This window comes from Hippoglossus stenolepis, chromosome 16 (assembly GCF_022539355.2).
Source record: "Hippoglossus stenolepis isolate QCI-W04-F060 chromosome 16, HSTE1.2, whole genome shotgun sequence".
NCBI classification, from domain to species: Eukaryota; Metazoa; Chordata; class Actinopteri; order Pleuronectiformes; family Pleuronectidae; genus Hippoglossus; species Hippoglossus stenolepis.
The window spans coordinates 3,352,481-3,374,495 of record NC_061498.1 but is presented as its reverse complement, the minus strand read 5'-3'; the positions used below and the strand labels follow the sequence as shown (position 1 = coordinate 3,374,495).

At 43.2% G+C, this 22,015-nt stretch overlaps 2 protein-coding genes across 2 annotated transcripts in view; one reads left to right on the top strand and one right to left on the bottom strand.

Moving 5' to 3' along the window:
* Positions 1-57: 57 nt before the first annotated feature.
* LOC118123107 (ankyrin repeat and fibronectin type-III domain-containing protein 1) lies at positions 58-12,988 on the bottom strand. Its single transcript, XM_035180245.2, has 19 exons — positions 12,838-12,988; positions 10,770-11,112; positions 10,193-10,469; positions 9,886-10,086; positions 8,364-8,477; positions 7,918-8,015; positions 7,453-7,543; positions 6,695-6,802; positions 5,988-6,087; positions 5,247-5,376; positions 5,010-5,129; positions 4,656-4,762; positions 4,439-4,553; positions 4,001-4,167; positions 3,461-3,638; positions 3,215-3,377; positions 2,951-3,117; positions 2,551-2,755; positions 58-2,312 (listed from the first exon to the last, which is right to left on the bottom strand). The coding sequence occupies exons 2-19, from the start codon at positions 10,929-10,931 to the stop codon at positions 1,627-1,629; spliced, it is 3,189 nt and encodes a 1,062-aa protein (XP_035036136.1). The 5' UTR covers positions 10,932-11,112; positions 12,838-12,988; the 3' UTR covers positions 58-1,626.
* Positions 12,989-15,468: 2,480 nt separating this feature from the next.
* Positions 15,469-22,015, top strand: part of LOC118123589 (meiosis inhibitor protein 1) — a 35,831-nt gene continuing 29,284 nt past the window's right edge. The window contains exons 1-5 of the mRNA XM_047343991.1: positions 15,469-15,629; positions 15,798-15,921; positions 17,499-17,582; positions 18,610-18,683; positions 20,786-20,891. Coding sequence (XP_047199947.1) covers positions 15,477-15,629; positions 15,798-15,921; positions 17,499-17,582; positions 18,610-18,683; positions 20,786-20,891 — 541 coding nt within the window. The 5' untranslated portion in view covers positions 15,469-15,476. The remainder of the gene's footprint in view (positions 15,630-15,797; positions 15,922-17,498; positions 17,583-18,609; positions 18,684-20,785; positions 20,892-22,015) is intronic.

Here is a 22,015-nt window from a genome sequence, read left to right as displayed (position 1 = left end):
AAAAATCAATTAATCAATTAAAAACTCACAGAAGTCAAACAAATCAGAATCACAGTGTTTCAGCTTTGAGTTGTTTTTTATTACTAGCCCCAAAAATCAGTAACGTGCCCCCCCCACGCTGTAGTGAGTGCGATGGATTTCCAAGTGATAGAACGGCCACTAGACACACAAGAAGCTCTGCTGGACCGGACATGAGAAACGATCAGCTACAGGTCCAGAGAAGTTCAAACCACATATATTATTGTTATTAGTCGAGTAACAGTGTCTTTCTCTTCTCACTTTCCATTTTCAGATCAGCTGTGACGAAGCGTTAGATGAAGTTGTGTCTATAGAGTCACTTGGATTTTCCCCCTGTAACAGTTTTTCTCAATTGCTTCAACAATTTTGTCCACTCGCCCCTTTTTCCAGACGGTTAACACACAGAGAAACACAAGCTGTCCACACCTGCGACAAAAGCAAATATCAAACATCACAATTTCCCTTCATTCAATAGTTACACAGTGAACAACAAAATACAAAACACAGCATGAAGAAGTTCAGACTCACTGTCCGTTGTGTGTCTGTTACATGTTTCACCATCACAGTTTGAGTCCGAGAAGCACAAGAGATGTATGATATCACTTGAGATGTGACCCTGCTGCTCTGCACCTGCACGTTTTACACAGTTTCGAGAGCATCTCTTGAAAACAATAAAAACAGAGACGTTTTCGAAGTAAGTTTTATTTATTTGAATCTTGTCTGCAGGTCATTGTGTGTCCATGTCTTTGAGCATCTAGACCAGGAGTCTCCAACGTCTTGCAGGCCAGGGGGACCCCCTACTACATGCATAGTAAAATAAAAATCAATCTAACTTTTAAATATGACTATTTAACATATCTGACTAGTTCATCCATACATTTTGATCCATGTTCCCAAAGAGAAACACAGACGTGGCATCTTTTAAAACAGGTGGATAAAGACTGACTGAAGATTTCTGCAAAGGAGCCTCACACAGTTCCATTAGAGATTCATACAGCTGTGAACAGATGTTTTCCTTTTGTCTAGCACAGGTGAAAAGGGCGATTTTTGGTCTTAGCATGAGAAACTGTTTTGAAAGAGGGTGTAAAAAAAAAGACAAATTAGTAAAAGAAAACCTCTGCTAAGCTATAGGAAGGCAATGATGATGATGATCAAGTAAATTCCACTTTCATTACGGCTACAACCATACTACCACGTTTTATTTATACTAGTAGTGTGGATGGAGTGACTGAAAAGACCCAATCAGCAAGTTGTGTGTCTACATCTTCTTTTCCCAAACATCTCTGTTTCTGCTCGTCCGGACTCTGACGCAGCCCCAGAGTTTTTAAACTAAAAAGGCGCCGGCAGTGTTTCCAAACTTCTCTGTTTTAGCGGCTCTAAAACTCCGGAGTAGTGTGGACGCCAGGTGTAACTGCAGCAGAGTTTTCACAGGAAAACGTTGTAGTATGGATGTAGCCTAAAGGGGCCTTAGCAATCCAGATAAACTGTAACTGATCCAAAGTAATTTTCAAACCTAAAACTCTATTTTCTCTACGAACCAGTGGCGCGCAGCCCACTGTGGTTTCAAAATGACACAAGTTCAAAGTAGTTGTGTTGGTTGAGTCGATATCAAGACGAGCTGTTGGAGGGTCTGTCCCACTCCACTTGGCTTCTCACTGGAAAGTCACCACCGGTGGCTTTCAACACGCCGCGAGAAGCCGACGCATCCTGTTCTTGTGACGCCACATTCTCAGTGTGGGCCTCACCCCCGCTGCTGTTGTTACAGTGCAGGTTGTGTTGGGAGAGACTCCCGGCTCCGCTGATCAAGCCGGAGTTCCCCAAGTCGAACAACGTGTTGTTTTCATCGATCCCCAGTCCAAAGCTCTCCAGCACGTCCATGACTGATGGTGTGGGCGGACCACTGGAGGTCTCCTCCTCGATGAGACTCAGGGTCGGCAGGATGTCCACTAACTCCGCCATCTCCATCGGCCGGATGACCTCAGTGATGCTGGAAGGAAAGTCCTGTTCATTGTTGTAGGCCTCCTGCGCGTCCAGAACCGTGAACCCTACGTCCATCTGTGCGACGGCACCAGGCTCTAGTCCAGACTCGATTAAAGTGGTTGCACATATTTCAGACGGGCCAATGTTGGTCAAGTCCGCAGTTGATTGGGCGGTGATGTCCACAGGGTAACCTCCCTTTGCCACGCCCTCCATTGACGCCAGTTTGGCGAACCCTTCAGTAGCGACAGTGATTCCTGCTGGAGGGGAGACCTCGGCAGTGACGACGTTTGGTTGAGTGGAACTGACTAAACTCTCTGAAAGGGAAACGTGGAAAAAGTCTTAGTCTTTGATTTACAGCATCATTCAAGAAAATGTCTGGAAAATTTGGTCTGGACATTTCCTGGAGTTTGTCTCCACACATGGGGTTAGAACGCAGCAAGAGATTATATGATTTAACCGTTTGCCCGCCTCAGTCTCTAACGTGGTGCTGGAATATGAATATTCTACACTAGTCTTACAAAAGACTTATCTACACCCACATCATCATCGTACCTGTATTGGCTCTCTGTACTTGCATCCGATTGGGCCACGTCAGTCTGACGGTCAAACTCTCCTCCTCGTCTTCATCATCAGGACGTGGCGGTGGGTCTCCGCCCATCACCAGACCCAGAGGCACTGCCCCCACCCACTGCTTGGACCGAACGCACTGTAGACAGTCCATGATCCAGCGGGCGTCCCTCCACACCACATCCAGACGCTGACAAGGCAAGAAAACACAGGTTATTTAATCTGGTGAAAGGTCTTTAGGTGTAATATTGAAAATATAGAATATTATGGGTCTTTGGTCAATTCTAGTTAAAGCCTTATCTCTTACTTACTCATTGAGGCTATATTAATCAGAAAGGAAGAGATGTGGGGAAAGACAAGCGGACAAACACATTCATGATCTCACATGGGAAAGCTCGGTGATGCAGTTCAGCCGCTCTCGGGCCTCCTGCACCTCCTTGGTGTCCAGCGCCTCCCGCAGAGCCTGCTGGGCCAGATGTGTGTCCAGCTCCAGCCTCACCCAGACCTGGCAGTACTGGGACAGGAAGTCGCGTTCGTACGTCCAGAAGTGAACTGGGGACGAAAAAGAAAAGAGAAACCTCGACATCAAAAAGGAGAGAAAACGAGTCAAAGAAAACTTCCATCAATGGACTGCGGTCGTTTGTCCCACCGAGCTCAAAGATCTGCAGCGGCATGGTGAGGCCGGGCTCCTTGGTGCCCATCAGGGGCCAGTAACTGGAGCTGAAGTCCTCACTGGGAGGCAGCAGCAGCAGCACGGACAGTTTTTCTCCAAACTGCAGCAGCTCGCGAGTGTACACGCCGTACTGGTAGGCCTGTGGGGGACACGGCACAACGGAATATCAACATGCCGGCATAAAGGAGCATGTGGAAGGCGGCTGTTTGAGAGGAGTTTTACCCTGTAGAGGGGGATGTTGAGCTTGGTCAGGAGATGTGTGATGGCTGCTCTCAGGGACCTGACGAACTCCACCAGTCCGCTGTTCTCCATCAAGCTCTCGTCGTCGCCGCTGAACAGGTTCTGAGTGCTGCCATTGGTCGTGGTGTAAACATGACTCTGGAGCCACGCCCACTCGTCTCTGTCGCACATCAATGCAGCGAATTAAACATCACTAGACCAGAGGTGACTCCTGAGACAGTCGAGGTATAAAACATCTGTATTCTGCACGTTGTGGCCCATTAACTTGTGTAGTATTCATCATATTTTTACATAAAAGGTCCAGTGTGTGAGATTTAGGTGAAAGGGAAAAATTCTATATTCCTTTGTAATTCCAAAACTACTAACTTTACACTATCCTTTTTAAAGCATGTGAGTTTTTCTACACCCTGGTACAGTTTGCTTTGGAGAACGCTTGTCAACGATAAAAGTATGATTTGCACTATTCAATATGGAGGAGGACTGATGTGGTTCTTCGGATGGAATCAGCAGTGCTCGTGTTACCTGGACACGTGGGCGTTGTGTCGGACCCGTGTGTGGCAGAGCAGATTGGGCAGCCTCTGAGGCACCAGGACCCGGATCTGTTCTACCGAGCTGCACAGTTTCAGGATGCCCACGTACAGACCCGGCTGGGCCCACTGGATGCTGTGCCTGTGGAGGGACAGCTTCTCCTGCACAACAAGAGAGACACATGTTGTTGCTGATTTGAAGAGACATTATTCAGATGTAGTGTTGAGAGGCCTTTCTGTTTCCTTCATCTCGTTTTGTTTTGTTGTGGGTTCATTAATTCAAGTGCATGTCTGGGGTTGTTTGAGTTGTGCAAAAACATGGCTGAATAATATAGTGGCGAAAACACTCAGACAAAATGAATTGAGTGTTCAATATATTCTGCTGTTCTTGTTTTACACACATACACAAACACAAATAAATATCCAGCTTCACCCTGAGCTGTGCAAAGAGCATGTCCATGGCGGTGGGCTCAGGCAGGAGAGGAGTTCTGCTGCGGTTCTTTTCCAGACGGGTCAAGGGCATCCAGTGGAGCGGAGGGTCGGGAGGACTGGGGGGGGAGTTAGAGTTAGAGTAAGAATCATCATGGGCTCTATGTGGAGGAAATACAAGCTGAGGGATTAACAGAATGAAACAAAAGGCTCAGTCTCACCTGGGAAGACTTGGGAACTCCTTCAGAGTCACCAGGAGTACGTTGCCCTGCCGGTCTTTCACTGGTTCGTAGTGCACCTGGCCCAGGTCCATCGTTCCCAGTGAAGACTGCGGGTAGAGAAAGGTGGGGTGAGGAGGTGAAACAGAAGCATGAGGATGAATGAATGAATAGAAATGAGGATATCAGGGATTAATGCAGTGAATCTCAGGTTGTGGGGGGCACAGGTTTGGAGCCGGAGATAGAGGCAGCGGTTTGAAGAGTAGGAGGAAGAAGTGATGTAAAGAGGTAATTAAAAAAACAATTAACCCATTGTAATAATTCTTATCATGCAGAGTAAGCCGCTTAACTTCCTACCTGCAGCTGAGAAACGGCTCTTAAAATGTTGTGCCTGTTCTGGAGGAGGGAGGAGGGGGAGGAGTGTGCAGAGAACAGAGCCTGCTGGAGCCAGGGCACTTGTTGCCACGCACAGGACAACTGCAAGAGAAAAACCTTCATGGTGTCAATGCTTCCACCAACAAATATACAGTTTACATCGATTTCAAACTCCAATTCAGATAACATAACGACTGAGTTGATTAATAAACAGTTCACCTTAGCAAACCACAGGAAGTCGTGGGTGATGGAGGTGGAGCAGCACTGGATCTCCACCAGCGGGATTTGATCTTCAGCCGTCACCAGGATGTTCTCCTTGTGGTAGAACACAGTTGCCAAGTACACGCCCCTATTCCGATCAAAATGAGAAGAGACCAAACACACAGATGAAATAAAATCATCTACAGACAAACTAACAGGTAATTCAATATTCTGATTTAAATTTGAACTTTTGAAAGACTTTTTGGACTTTTGATTTATGTTTTTTGGACTAATTTATCCTCATGTTTGGACTTTGGTTTTGAATATTTGGATTTTTGGATTCATACCTTTCTTTTGTTGTCTGGTTTCAAACCTATATTGATTACCTGCCCCACCTTCATTAGTTTCACGTGTGTCTTATTAACTTCTACTTGTTTTAAAGCTTTGCTGTAGCTCCTCTCTATAACAGCTGCGCTCCCTTCTCCTCCGTCAGAGACGTCCCATTTATCTACTGTGATGTGCTAAATGTGCTCCACTGAAAGTAAGTGACAGTTCAGTCTTGACCCGTCACTTGCGACTCATCATCATCATCAATCTTGCGGCTGCAGCAGCTTCAATGCCACTTCTGCTCTTTTTCAATGAGCTGAACAGATTCGGAGTTGGGACTCACTTTTCTGCTGTAATCACATCAAACTTAATGCCCTAACGCCCCCGAACCCTCCCGGCACAGTTGGCCAGGTAAGACAGATGGAGCGCTACCTTTGTAGGAGGCGAACAAACTTGGTGGCAGACTGGAAGAGTTGTTTGATGCCTCGAGACACAGACAGACGCTTGCTGGGACTCTGGGGCTTCGAGCTCTCTGTGGAGAGAAGGAGAGGAGGATCACATGGGGTGAGAATCACTTTATCTGCCAAAATAGATTCACTGCAAACGCTCTGATTGGGTGAAGGTGGTGAAAAGGGTTTCTCTCTGTAGTGAAAAGAGTTGACACATGGAGAACATGGATATAAAGCTCTGTACAGTAAAACACAGTAATATGAGCATATTAGGAATATCACAACGAATGTGCTGCAATGTTCCTGATATTCAATATGTTCTCTGACATTTCAGTGTATTAATTTACTCATGTACAGACAAAACAAGGACAAAACACACTGGTGCATCTAGAATACTTGGAAAATAAAAGCAATTTACACTTTGAAGCTCATCTGACTTTTATATTTTCATGCATTTCCTTTACAAACTTGAGATATAGGCAAAGTGCACAGAGAAGATTAATATATTTAAATACAAAAACTAAGACAGATTTGATTCTATTCAGTGATATTTATGACACTATATAACACTGACAGCAAATATTGTAAAACTATAACAATAAAACATATTTATATATACAGTGTAAAGTCTTATGGACCCATCAGAACCTGGATATAAGTGATCTTTATAATCTGAGGACCCAGTGTTACCTATGCAGTATCCTCTGTATTGTGGCTCTCTGGCGTCTTCCAGCAGTTTCCTCACTAGACCCTCGTGGTTTCTGAACTGTGACTTCACACCGGTGCACTCCCTCCAAGCTGCAGGGGAGGCAAGAGAGAAATCATCACTTTCATTTTCTTTTCAATTAGTCATAATCATCCAAGACATTAAGAACTCGTCCGCAGGCGAGTGCTGAGTACTGACTATTCTGTCTGCTTTTACATGAATTACCAGTTAGATTTTGTTATTTTAACTGAGTGCAACATGCAGAACATCACTAATATCACTACTGTGCTTCAATTCTGACTCATGTTTGCACTTATTTTAATATTTATTTTTCTTTATTCTCAAATTCAAGAATATCACAGTATGAAGAGGAAAGTAATGCAATAAAAAAGAGGGGCTGACATGTAGTTTACACCTTTACATCTGTTTCTCTCTATATATATATATTATAGCTTCTGTAAATAAAATGTGCAACATAAATGAAATTACCATTGCAAAAGTTGCAATGCAAGAAAGATTATGAGCCGAATTCAAACTCTGAGTGTCATGGATACAAGGCCCACTCACTGACTCACAGTGCCACCTTTTAATAATTCATTAATCTAGCAGCCATGAGTGGAATCACATCACGCTTGGTGTCAGCCAAATGATTTCATGACACAGGGACAAAGAGAAGAAAGAGTGGAGCCCCTTCGCGGTGGAAACTCCACATTCATCCAAGTTTGCAGTTCAGTATACTCACTGGAGGGGGCAGCGCTGACTGGAGTAGAGCACTGAGGCGGACCCCATCCTTTCACATTGTAGGCACTCACTCTTACAAAGTAATGCACTCCCTGCATTTAGAGAAGCACCAGACCGCCAAATTATTACCATGCATTAACCTTATGAATCCTCCGTTCCGGGACAAAGCAAATCACACACTGCTCTCATTATGAATTCATCTGGTTAAGTTGAGAGGGACAAGTGGTTCAGCACAGTGGATGATGATTGGGGAGAGATAAATACAGTGTGTGTGTGTGTGTGGGTCAAGAGCTATCGTGTGTGTGTATTATACAGTATGTGTGTGTATAATTACATGTCACCAAACTATTTAAATATATGTTTGTATATCTGTGTGTGTGTGTGTTTGCAGGTAGAATCTGTGGATGCCCTGCTGTTTGCTTGTGTGTGTGTGTGTGTGTGTGTGTGTGTGTACTGCGTGACTTACCGCTATGAGTCCCTTGACACTATAGGAGGGGTTCTTGGTCTCTGTAACTTGGGCTGAGCAAAGGATGCGTTTGAAGCTGGCTGAGGTGCTCCACTCCACTGTGAACACACGGACAGATTATTCTCTGGCTTAACTCGAAACCCCCGCCCCGTGCAGAAGTGAGGACTTGAGTGTTTTACAGTGTCGGGGACTTGTTGCGCCTGCGCTGACTTTTAGTGAAGCGAACTAGATGAATAAATACAGAGCTGTTATACCTGTTGGGAGAACAAGCAATAACCATGCATGTCAGAGACCGGGGGGGTAACACACACTAGCTAACATTAACAGTAACGTCCGTTGTTGGACACAAAAAACAAAGTTGGGTCGGCCTTCAAGCACAATGCAGCCATGTATCTATCCATCAAACCCTCCATTGTAAATCAAAACTCTTGTAATTAATCACCTACCTCTGTGGCGTGTGATCAGCCCCATGGTGTCACCCTCCGGCTCTTTGATGGTCACAAACAACGAGGACGTGCTGGTCACCACGATGGACACGTGACTGGGAGGGCCGGGGAGCTCTGGGTGAAACATGTAGAAGACAGAGCACAGTTCAAACTGAGCAGTGATGAATTGTAACAACCACAGACGACTGTGCAGCAGATGAACTCTGCCTGATTCAAACACCAGCGACCTCTGTTGTTATTTGATTATTAAAGCGTTGCCCTCACACAGATTTGACAGCTGACAAGTTTATGTTGGTCGTTAAATTAATTAATAGTGAGCAGCAACTCAGCTATTGTGCTCAGCCGCCTCTCAATACTAACGCTGTCATCATAAAGCAGTCAGGGAAGAAAACTGGAAGTGCTTTATCCAGAAATAAAATAAGTGCAAAGCAGAGATGTTTATACGGAGCAATTAAAGTAAGTGCAGAGGGGGACATTATCACAGAATTCAAAAAAAAAAACATGGGTTTGAACCAATGGAGAGATGAGTTGAGCCGGTTGGAGCAGGGAAACCTAGAGGCCCAATGGAGCGTAACATCGAGAACCCACTTTTAGAACGGCTCTGGTTCTGGAAGTAAGTTTCCGAATCCTTTTTCCCATTGACGTCTGAGAAAATCCTCATAAAAAGAACTACACATCCCATAAATCGTTGTATTGTTGTGTGTAAGTTGTGTAGCATTACTGTTGCCAGCTATGTGGTACCGACAGGAATCATGGGAAATCCTGGTTGCTCTTTCGTAACGCAAAACGATGAGCGGATCTGATCGTGGCAAACATGATTGTTCGTGGTTGTGCTTAAACATTTCCATGGTAACAGCAAACGTTGCTATTGCACCTGAGGATTATGGGTAGTGTAGAGTTTCTTGTGGTCTCTATGGAGCGGCTAACATCGTTTCGCAATCTGGTAAATCTACCTTGGATGGTTATAATATTATGGATGATAATTAATCGGATATTTACTATAAGAAATACCCACCAACACAGAGGTTGCATCAAACCTCTTCTTGGAGGTAGAGGTGGATTTTTACTTGTTTGTTTGTGTGTGTGTGTGTGTGTGTTTGTGTGTGTGTGTGTTTGTATATACACTAACAACAAGGTATTTAATCTATGCAGCCACAGGCAGCTGGTGGAGGAGGTGTATAGGGCATGGAAGAGTTTAGAAAGGTCGAAGCAAGGCAGTATGTTGAATTTTGAATGAGGTGAAAAGAGGTGGAGCGAGACTTTCTAGAGGCCACCGAGGAGTTCAGTCGGGAAATCACTGAAACTTAAGAAGGTTGTTGGGCTGAATACTTGATGACTGTGGCCTTTGGCAGCAGTGATGGGGCACTTTAGAAAAATAATAGTTCCAACTTGTTGAGACAGAGTTCGAGGAGGACAGAAAATGTCTGTATCACTAACAAGTGTTGACAGAAAGAAAACAACCAAGTTTGTGTCCCAAGCCCCGGGTCCCAGAAACGCCACAAGCTGACCCAACGCCACTGACCTGTGTTTTGGAAATTCTCTCTCATCCGGCAGTACAGCTGCAGCCTGAGGCTCCAGAGGCGGATGTGTCTCTGGATGTCAGCCTGCGCCTGAGGCCCGGCACCGGTCCTCCTCACCAACTCCTCCTTCCGCTCCTCCACCCGTTTACCTGCCAGTGCCACCAGAGCGTCCAGCTTAACTGCCCACTCTGTCGGTCGGCACACTGAGAGGAACAACAAGATCTGAATATGATTTGCATTGGAATACGGACTTGTGACATCATTCCACGACAGAAGTTTTGGTTACTTTTGGTATTTTATAAGACTTACAAACGGGGTTATGCCTGGCACCCCCCTTTGTCAGCACATGGAGCAGAGGGGAGTTGTGCGTGAGGGCCGCTACGTCCAGGGGGACCAGGCCCTGCTCGCTCATCCTGTTCACCCCCTTCACCCGCTCTCTCTCCCAGTCCCTTTCTTTCCTCTCTCCCCTCTCCCACAGGCTTGCTCCTCCTCCTCCTCTTCCTCCACAGCTGGTGTGGTCTCTGGATAGCAGGCTTTGCACAGCCAAAGTGTCCTCGTTCTCCACGGCCTCCCAAAGGGTTTTGTACTTATGGGGATCAGGAGGGAGCAAGAGAGAGAGAGTGGGGTCCACGGCAGGGTGAGGGACACAGATAGAAAAAGAGGGATCATAGATTTATTTTACGAGAGAGGAAGGAGGTTTACTTTCCAAAGGAGGAGGGAGTGGCTGAGACAGTAATTAGGACATATAACCATAAATCAAATCATAAATCAAAGCCTCGCCTGGGATATTACATTCATACTGTATATATCAGCCATAATGAAAACCCAGTCAAGAGGACAGGACATTTCATTTCAGAATCAAAATGACAATTAAAATATATCTTACAGCCTCTGCAGACTTGCTGAGGTGCTTGGGTGTGTCCACTTCCCCAGCAACCGATGAGTCTCCACCCCTCAGTCTGACGGACAGGTTTCTGTATAAACGTTTGGGTGAGACGGGACCCAGAGAGCGCCGGCGCTGTGGGGGGTTCCTCGTGGATACAGACATGACAGAACAGGCAGAGCACAGGAGAGGAGACAGAGGAGGAACAGGACAATGGAGAGACTGATAAAATGAAGAACTAGTTGAAGGTGTGACAGATTGGTTAGTTCATGAAGAGAAGGACCGGAGAGGGAAGACGAGATGAGAAAGCTGGAGGGTATTGGAAAAGGTGAAAGTCATTACAGGTCTGGAGGAGTGAAAATGAAACGAGAGGCAGAATGAAGGAAATAAAAAAGGACAAAATATACAGTCAGACTCACACCAATTATTCTACATTAAAAGCAAACTGACTGTAAGGGCGAGTACATGGGGAGCTGCTGTGTGGGTGGATGAATGGATAAAAGTTGCAAGATGAAAAAAAGCCTTGAAGCATTCATTAGTTTTCCTTTTGTTCCTTTTCTCTACTTCTCTATGATGTGGCCCAGGTTTTTTATTTGCTCTGAATGAAATCTCTCAGCGCCACAAAGCCAATGACCCCACATAAACTTTCTCATGTAGCAAAGCCAAATAAATGGCAATATCTTCATATAATGAATACAAAAAAAACATTCTCACAACTACAGTAATGTTGTTTCTGATTCTTTATCAATTCCATTGCATTTTCATTGCTGTAATAAATCACATTTCACAATTTCTGCTTCAGCACTTGATGCGTATCAATGTGGCATAGTTTTTTGTCTCCTTAACAAAGTCAACAAGGGTCCTCTCTCATGTTTTGTCTTCCTTCTCATTCCCACTGTCTTTTCACAGCCCTACAGATAAGACGCCCCAAGCATTCACATCTGAAGAGCATCTTTTTCAAAACCCAGGATAATAAAACTCTATCATCTCTGTGTTTCGTCACCTCTTTCCCGTCCAAAGGGGAAAGTGGATCGCCTCAAATTTCAGGGGGCTTTTTCTGAATTTCATCCCTCTATCAAGTCCAGTCCGGCCCCTGAGTGAGACTGAATACTCCCCTGGCTGCTGGTGCTATCTGAGGACACAATGAGATGGCTCCGGCCACAATGACGCCACATCTCACAGGTGACACATTACCACTACACATGCTACCTCACTGTGTGACTCAGTGGCCTGCAGAGTGCATGTGTCTGTCTGTACGGGGGATGCTGGGATATGGGGGTAATACCAGCCCGTGTTATTGGTGCAGTTTTGCCCTGTTTGTTTGTTATGTCTTACATCAGTCGTGGAAAGTGCTGACGAGACATTTGAAAGAGGAGATTAGCTTTGGTGTTTAGCTTTTTTCTTTGAGGCAAGTGTTTGCAATGTGTGCCAGCATTGCAGCTGAGTGAATAACAGCCACGAGAGCAGGGCGGTGATGTGGACAATTAAAAAAAAACCTGTACTGATATGAATCATATGAATATGAATAGACTTATTGAGTCACTGTGGTTTTTGTCGCACGTCAGTATCTGAAACTGTGGTGACGTTTTTTGTAATCTCTGCTAAATGCTACAGCTCACAGGTTGTGCATGGAAACATCTGATGATAATACTAAGAATGCACCAGGAAATAATGCAGTACATCCATATGTGTGAAGGATTATGGAAAATATTACCTACTTGTATCTGCAGTTAAATAAATTAAAGCAATTAAAAAACTGCAAATTAATCAGATTATGATGCTTTTTCTACATTAAACCAACAAGAGCATGATTTAGCATCACACACACACAACAAACTAACACAACTCAGAAGTGAGTTACAAGGAACAACACATCCTGGAACAACTTGAATTAATGTCATCCTGAGGAATGCTATGTGAATATCGTTATGTCATAAAATCATTGACAAATAACAAAGTACCGTAAACTAACACCAAGTGAAAATACAATGAAGTTAAACCAGGTTAAATGAAAATAAAACTTCGCCCTGAAAAGTTAAATACTGAGTGAAAACTTTTCCTCTCTTCTTACCGTCAGTTTCCCTCGATGTTGTTTTCTGTCATAGATGAAAACCTGAGGATCGGATTTAATCCATCGTCCCGAGCTCAGGAGTGTTCACCTCTGAGGGTGAAACGCACCTGAACGCAGCACCAGAGACTCACTGCCTCCACACACACACACACGCACACTCACACGTATGTGCACGTGCACGCACATGCACGAACGCGCTCGCACGTGCCTTGTCCCGCCCTCTTCCTACTTTTCTCTTCTTCTTCTTCTTGGAAACTCGTGAAACCTTAGTTACTGTAGACATGTTGTTTTTATTTATTACAACTTAATACTCGTTTTTATATACATACTATACTACTAATACTACTCTGTTGCATATTAAGTTCTATAATATCTCAGAAGTAATTTACATTGCTTCAACATTAAATATAATATCTGTGTTAATATTAATGATATCTTTATTTATATAGCACATCTCAAAACATTGTTAAAAAGTGCGTCACAAATAAAAACAAAGTTAAATACATTAAAAACCTAACAATACATAAAAAAAACATAAAAAAGAATATACAAAACTATAAATACACAGAAATTTAAGTAGGATTCTCCCACTACAATAATACAAAAATAGAAATAGGTAAAATCAGGGAATTGCGGAACAATAAAAGTATGCATGTGTATTTTATTGGCTAACTTTTATATTCTTATTTCCGTTCCCCTTGCTTTTGGTTCCTACCTGCTCTGTGTTTGCATGGGGACAGTTAAAAGGTCACGGTAGGTGTTGAACATCTGTGGTTTAGAGGTTTTAAAGTTGGGTGTTGAACTGTCAGAAATCTGTGTCACTAGACACACTAGATAACTAGTGTGTCTAATAACTGCCCTTGTCGTCTATCTATATTGAAGTGTTCCGAATAATTGATTATGTATTGTGAGTGAATGCATATCGTGCACAGTGAAGCAGACTGATAAGGAGACAAACACTCAGGTGCTTTAAGACATATGTAGTGAAATGGCAGAAAATCAGTGGGCCAGCAATGGAGTGGAAAATGTTTGCATGTTACGGTTTATTAAGTCGTCTCCACTTGTGCTCGGACCGAAGCTGAATCCATTTCTCTCTGTGCTGCACCGGCCCCTGAAGAGTTATCTGTGTGAAATGGTTGTCAAATAAAGCTGACAGATATATGCGTCGGCTCCCACCTGAGCTCTGAGGAGGGCTCTCTGTCTCTCTCTCTGTCTGTCGGCTCCTCTCCTCTCTCTCTCTCTCTCTCTCTCAGGGGCCAATAAAACTGCACAGTCTGACGGATTTAGCTCCTGTCCAAGTGCAAATGGACACTTTAGAAAGTAATATCTTCCCCCTTGCTGACAGAGGTCTGCCTCTCTTCTCTGTCAGCCCAACAAGGCTTTGACCACTTCCTGCACACGCATAGTGCACTGCGCCTTCAGTAGGTTTGCTGGAGCAACTCATGTTACACACTGAAAAACTATGAGAGATTGGCCTCATGCACACACTCATGCATGCACACTGCAACACACACTCACACCGAGCTTCATTTCATGTCGTGCGCAGCTTTGATGTGCACAGAACTGTGTTTTAAGCACAGAGAGATTATACATTGACATGTTGGTAGTGGCTGATACTCGCCCCCACACTCGTATCATTAGACTGTCTCTCAGTTGCCGAGAGGCTTTTGTTGTCATGGCGATAACCGAATCGTGGCTTTCACAGTAAATGATACTGCAAAACAAACTCATGCATCCCACCGCACACTCACAGCTTATTATTCACCACTGACGTTCATTAGAGTATAAACTGGTGCTGATACTTTATTTGGACGTGAATTATATAAACATTTGGCTGAAATATGAGATAACGAGCTATACCCTTGAACTGTTGCTGCACTTTACTGCTGCATAAATAAATGAACTCCGCAGCGGAAGAACAAACCATTGAGGAGAAAATAAAAATAGAAGTTGAGTTAGAATAAGAATGTAAAGTCTCATATTCTCTGAATCTTTCCTGACGGTTTGGACACAACTTCACATTTCTCCTCATTCAGTTTAGCTCTTTAATTAACCTTTCAATCTGAAGAGGTCCACCGAATAAAGACTCGCTGAAAGTACCATCTTTATAACTTTTAAATAGTGTAAAAAAAATATACAGTTTGTACATCTATCATTACCTTACCCCTCAAGATATTGTTTGCTATTATTCATTAATTTTAATAAACTAATGATTTTTTTTAAAGGAGGAATATATTATCAGTGCTCTAGTACTTTTGCTATTTAAAGTTTTTTTTTGTACATTCTGTCAAAACATAATTGTTCAATAAAGTTTTGATTGAAAAGGGGGATTGAAGGCTAATGGCGCCATTTTGCATCACTGATGTGATTTTAATCTCCTTCATTAATTTATCCATCTAACGAATGAACTAAATTAAATTTAAATATCGTACATGATGGCTTCATCATAACTTTTGTAGAGCAGGACAGGTAAGTTGCTAATCAGCTGCTAATTAGCGAGCTAACAAACAAACTGCTTCCTTGTAAACTTGTGGCAGTAGCTAGCTAGCTAGCTAGCTTGTTTTTCACCTGTGTGAGTTGCACTTTGTGTTGATCAGCCACTTTGTGCCCGTTTCCTTCCTTCAGGTGACGGGACAGAAATGACGAGCAGGGAAATCGTCCATGACAAGATCCACTTCAGACACGACCCCAAATGGAGCCGCAGCCTGGTGACTGCAGAGAGCGGGGGGGGGCTGCTGGTCTGTGTGGCCTGTGTCCTTGAAATGATCGAGAGTGACGACATGGCAGTAAGAGCTCGGCTCGTTTTACTGACATATAAGTGAATCACTCCACTATGTTTATTTGGCCAGATGGTGAATGTTAAGCTAAAGATGTTATCCACTAACACGTCCTCTCCCAGTTACCTGTTTGTACAGGTTTTATTTAACCCCTCTCTCTCTACGTGTGTCTGTGTTGTCCAGTCAGTGAGGAAGTCCTTTGCCTTGTCTGGTATCACTGAGGTGCTGAAGTGTTCTCCAGGGGCCATGAGGGAGCTGCTGCAGCAGGACCACAGAGTCCTGATGCGTTTCACAGCCTCTCTAATGGGTGAGCACCAGTTAGTGATGTGTTTCACAGCCTCACTGATGGGTGAGCACCAGTTAGTGATGTGTTTCACAGCCTCACTGATGGGTGAGCACCAGTTAGTGATGTGTTTCACAGCCTCACTGATGGGTGAGCACCAGTTACTAGTTAGAAAACAAGAGGCATCTGCAGGAACGCAGTAAACACAGATTCTCCATTGGACACTTGACTTGTGTTTCCATCTTCTTGGATCTCTGCCTCATTCTTGGAACCTTGCTGTTCTGCCAGGTCAGAGATCGACAGATAGATCTTATCACTTCACCTGAGCTGTAAGCTACAGGGTTGTTCACAATAGTAAATGTAATTCTAGTTTATCAAAACAATAGAAAAAAGACTCCAATAAATAACAAAGAAATTTACTGTTTTCCTCCACGTTATGGGCGTTATCATGGTAGGAGTAAACCAATGCATCTGTCGATATTTGGGCCTTCATTAGTTACTGGGTAGCGCACTTTCAATATAACTGTTTATTTTTATGACAGCTTCATTAAATCTGAGGTGAACTCTTGTTGCCATTCCATAGTTTATTATAATAACCGACCCACTCAAATCATTCATGTGGATTATAGTCAGATGGACATGTTTTGTTTGTGTTTAAAAGCTTTTCTCTATAAAAGTTATCAGTAATAATCTTATGTTTGAAGAAGCTCCAGTAAAGTTGTAGAACTCTGGCACAAAACATCAGCGACTGTCAACTAAAAAACGAAATAAGTCTAGAAATAGAATAGAAGGGAATTCAATTGAAACATAATGTGAAAGCCTTTGGGATAAATTAACTGTTATTCTTTGTGCTTGTTATGTATGCATTTGAATACTCTGCCGATGGCACAGTTAGACAAAGCCATTACGCAGGGAATGAATCGGTACAGAACTCATTCCATTATACTCTCCACCGCTGCTGTGATTATACCACAGTGCGTTTGTTATGGTTTTGCATCATTAGAGGACATTGCTGATACTTTCCCCATCACTTGATGAATTTCTCTATGTTATTGCTGCATTAAGTAGTTGGGCCAATACAATTTTACTTCTGATCAAATTAGTGCAATGAGCGGATATGTGGTAAAATGCTTTGTCTGTAAAGACTCTGGCCAAATATGACAAGACATTAAAAGAGCCATTACAGTGCTTGTGGGATGTACTGAACTCAGCTGCAGCGTAATCCAATTTAAAATATGCCTCGTATCCCCCCACTACACATTATACTTGTTTACATGCTCGCAGGGAGCTCGCTTTGTCTAAATCTAATCCAACATACAGACTATGTAACATCTGTGACTCTCACACAGCTTTTATACACACTGTAGTTTTAGGACTCTTTAGGATCAGTTAGAGCCCAAAGCTCCACAACTTAAATCCCCATTTAATGTGTCTGTACCTTGCATCCTCTAAAGCTAGCATACCCAAACTGCTCGCCCCTTTTTCATCAGTATTCTAACCTCATTTTTCTTATTATACCTCCAATGGCACCTCTGTACATTTCAATGTGTCTGTGAAGCCTGCTGCTTAAATCTAGCGTGTCATTCTTGTTCTGTCCCCAGGGATGCTTCACACCGTGGAGGACGTCAGCACCCTGGAGAAGGTTCAGCAAGGTGAAGACATTCCTCATATCCTTCCATTCACTCGCACAGACTCTCTGTGCAGATGATATATAAGATGCAGACAATTTGAAAGTGCACACACATGCACCCGGTCGTTTTCTGAGACCTGCACACACACACACCCTTTGTGACTGTGATAATGGTCGCTGCTGGTAACTAAGGTAATTTTGCATTGACTCCATAGTACCATTATCGAAAATGAAATTTTTTGAAGGCTTTGACCTCCTTTCTCATGCTGATATTCTTTCATTTCTGTGCCGTGCACAGCTGACGTACTTACTGTTCTCTATGCTGCTATATGCAGATTTTTCTCTGTCTTCTCTTTATGTCGGCTTCCCAGCACACAAGCAGTTTGTCGCACACAGACATTTTGTTTCACTGTAACTAAGCCTTTTAAAGTGCAGAAACGTTTTGGTAACTGCAAATGACAGAATGATTTCATGGAAGCTGTCTTAAAATGCCCGAGGGATCACTTTGCTGCAGAAGTTAGTCGAGTGTTTTACATCTGACTCTGCTTTGGATTCATGCACAGATAATATGCATGGGAAGAACATATTGTGAACCTAATTTCAGCCCTATAAATAATGCATTCTGAATATATCCCTATGTGTGTGAGGAGACGCTTTTTGAGAATCAATGAAGTAGCCCAAGCAGTTAATGAGATCTGGGGTTTTACCTGGATTGACCTGGTCCTTGTGATGATGACGTCAGAGGTTATGTTAATGAATAATATGAACTGTTGATAGCATACAGAATACTGACACCAGAACGAGGCCAAGAATTTGTGAAGAGCAACACATGTCAGTAAGATAACACGTGTCACTGTCATAACATTGACTTAACAAATCCTTAAAGGAAACAAAGAATTAAAAAAACTGATGATTACTCATCATTTTTTATTTAATATGCACCTCAAACTGTCGTGTTGCTTTTCAGGAGATTGCGGAGATTTTCCTAGAAGTGTGAAACTGTGTTAAACTCTGATGTGTATTTAATGAATGCTTATCTGTGTTTTTCTGTTTGATGTGTGTGTCTGTGATGCGTGCGTCAGTGCTGGTTCAGCTGCTTTTAGAGCTCCAGAGCGAGGTGTCATTTCGCTTTGTTTTGGATGAGATCGACAAACAGGTGAGACACACGGAGCGACATCATCCTCACATACAGGCACGGGATCACACTCAACATCTTCAAATTTTAACGGCACCTGTGTTACTAGCAACGCATCCTACGAGGGTTGTTTAGTAAACAGACAGCGTGCGCCCCCCCCCTCTTGCTGCTGTTGTGTCACCTCTGGGGGAGTAGTGGAAAAGCTTCCCTTAGCAGCTGATGCTGCAGGTGGAAAACAGTAAGGCTCTGTATACTGATGATGACAGAGATGTATAGCACCAAGTACAGGTGCAGACAAGTCTCATTTACTTTACTCGAAAAGAGCCTAATTAGACCATTCTAAGGGAAATGTATTTAAAGAACCCTCCATTGACTCTACAAAGATTTAATGACTGAGAGCTGGAAAAAGAAGCAGCTTTGTCCTCTGAGCTCTGACAAAGAGAATTCAATAAGTGAGTGGCTCTGCAGAATAAACAGGAGTGTTGGAGTTGAGTGTTAAGGTAGTTGCAGCAGGATTTGTTGTCAACATATAGTAAACAAGAAATAATGAATACCCTAGAAAGCACATTTTTATGCCTCCTTACCGGCAGGAGCCAGTGGCCAGAGGCATTATGTTTTCTGGTTTTCCATCTGTCAGTGTGTCTGTCCATCTCAATCTTATCAACACAATATCGCAAGAACGCCTTCGGGGAATTCCTTCAAATGTGGCACAAATGCTCCCATTTGTATTAGTTTTTGTATTTTGCACCAGGTATTTGTATTTTTGTTAGTTCAAGGTCGCTGTGACCTTACAAGACATGTGTTTGGTCTTGGGAGCACAGCAGCTCAGAAACATCTTGAGGGATTTTTTTCAAATCTGGTACAAATGTTCACTTGGACTCAAAGATTAACTGATTAGATTGATTGATTGCATCCATCTAGAGAATCTGAAATCGAATTGATCTTGTACTTTAATGCGGTGTGAAGCTCTACAGTGTCAATGTTGTCAAAGGACAAAGAGGAGAGGACTTTCAACTCATTAAATTAAACAATATTAAACTAAAGTATGTCAATCAACAGTTGGGTATCCTGCGTTTGAGTGAGTGTTTGATGAAGTGTAACAAACAAAGGCAATAACACAAGAGCAGCTGAACCCAAACAACAAACCAGAGAGAGAGAAACCAGCTGAAACCAACAGCTTGAATAGCTGAGGAGCATCGGTCTGTGCCATTTGCCTCCAGACAAGTTCCTTTACGTTGTGCATCTGTTGTTATTAGGGTTGCAAAGGGGCGGAAAATTTCCGGTAAATTTCCGGAAACTTTCTGGAAACTTTCCATGGCAAGTTAAGCTCGGGAATTTTGAAAAAAAAATGTTACCGCAAATTAAATGCTGAGCAATAAAAACATCATTCAAAACTGTATTTTAAAGATGTATAGATTGCAGCACACGCTGCACGTTGAATTTCTCCATCACATGTGCAGTGCATTCTTCCATCACATGCACAGATAATTCCCAGCATCCTGCACACTACAGCTGGGCTATTGAGTCCACACTACTGCATTAGCCCAAGGACTAGTCAGGTAAGTTTTTGATGATATTACTGGGGAAAATATATATTAGCATGCTGATTGAGGATTGTTTATCTAACCTATTTCTATTCATTTATCCATCAATTGTAAAACATTTTTAAAGACGATTCCAATTGTTTAGCTAACTATTTATATCCCTGGCATTGCATTAGTGTTTTTTACAAGCTTTTTTCTCAACTTATTCTACAGAACAATGCCACGTGCACTATTTCATGTGTGGAGACATTTCACCCCAGCCAATGTAGAAGGAAAGGCTGTGTACATTTGCAAATACTGTGCAAAGACCGATGTTAAGAATGCCACAAAGATGCAGAAGCATATAGTCAAGTGCCCAAAGGGGCTCAAATCAGCTTATGACAAAACAAAATGTTTACATTTATGTCTGTATATGACAAGGTAAATACAGTTAGTATAAATTACCCACAAAATTTCCAGTTAATTCCCGTTAATTTCCGTATATTCCCATGGAAAGTTTCCAACTTTGAATATTCCCGGAATTTTGCAACCCTAGTTGTTATTGTATTTTTATGTTTAATGTGTGCGTTCTTTGTCCAGCTAAGTGACCAGCACAGCCCGAAAGGTTTCCAGCCCACATTCAACCTCTTGGGGACCCTGGTGGAAGCCGGCCGCAACGTGGCCCATATTCTGGTGACTCAGTACGGTGAGACGATGCAGCAGACACCCAATCACGTCTCAGTCATATAGCATCTGATGTACAACAAGAACAGCTAAGTGTGTTTTCATGTGAGTTTTAGAATTTTTTAAAGCTCATATCAATAACTGAGGGTAGTTGATATGCAGCTTATTCAGCTGATGTACTCTGCAAATGATTTCAGCCTCCACATCGCTGCCTTGTTAACTTTCTCCGTAATGGATGAAGAAGCTGATGTTATTAGTGGGGAGACTGTTCTTGAAAAATGAACTCAGGTTAAGCTATAGTTGCCTCGATGAATCGTCTATTAGCAAGTAAACCTTATCAGTTTTTAGCCGACTGCTCCGTAGCAAACCCAGATCTCTGACTTCCTTGTGCACATACATTTGCCCCGAGGGGAGGACAGACGATCCACAGAAAAAATCCAGTTGTGACACAAAGTCAGCTCAGGTCAGATGGCTCATCAAGCTGTCACACCTCAAATCAAAGGTACTGCAGGGTCCGTTCACCTCAGACGCTGAGATCCAGCAACATGTGACGATACAGCATATTTAGCTAATTTTATCTTAATTGCATAGAAACAGAGTCCACTGCACGGTTGGAACACTCCTGTAGGCTGTACTCGATTCCAAACCCTCTGCTACTGTGAAATTATGAGAAGTAACAAAACTGTATTTTACATATCCTCTGCACTGAACTTTCTCAATTCAATTTCTCGAGTTGTTCTAACCTTTCAATTTCACTCCGGCTGCATGGAGATAACCGTGCTGTGCCCACACTTAAAATTCTGTCCTCACACCCACTGCCACAGCAGCTCATTGTGGGAAATTCCCCTGAAATCCCCCACACACGCACTACATACATACATGTGTGTCTATAGATCTGTGTATAACTCTGCAGTGTGGTGAGGCAGAACGACAGTGCCCCTCACCAGCCCTCTCACGCAAACTCGCCGATTTGATCTCTGCCGCAACCGCCTGATGTCTGTCTACTCACTGAACCATTACACTACTTCAGGCGTCTATGTGTGTTGTATTGTGTTTGTGCCATGCCTGAGTGCCTCTCTTCACAGGCAAGAGTAATTGTGAGCCTCATGCCAAGTAAGCCGGCCTCACGTCAATATGCTTTGTGTG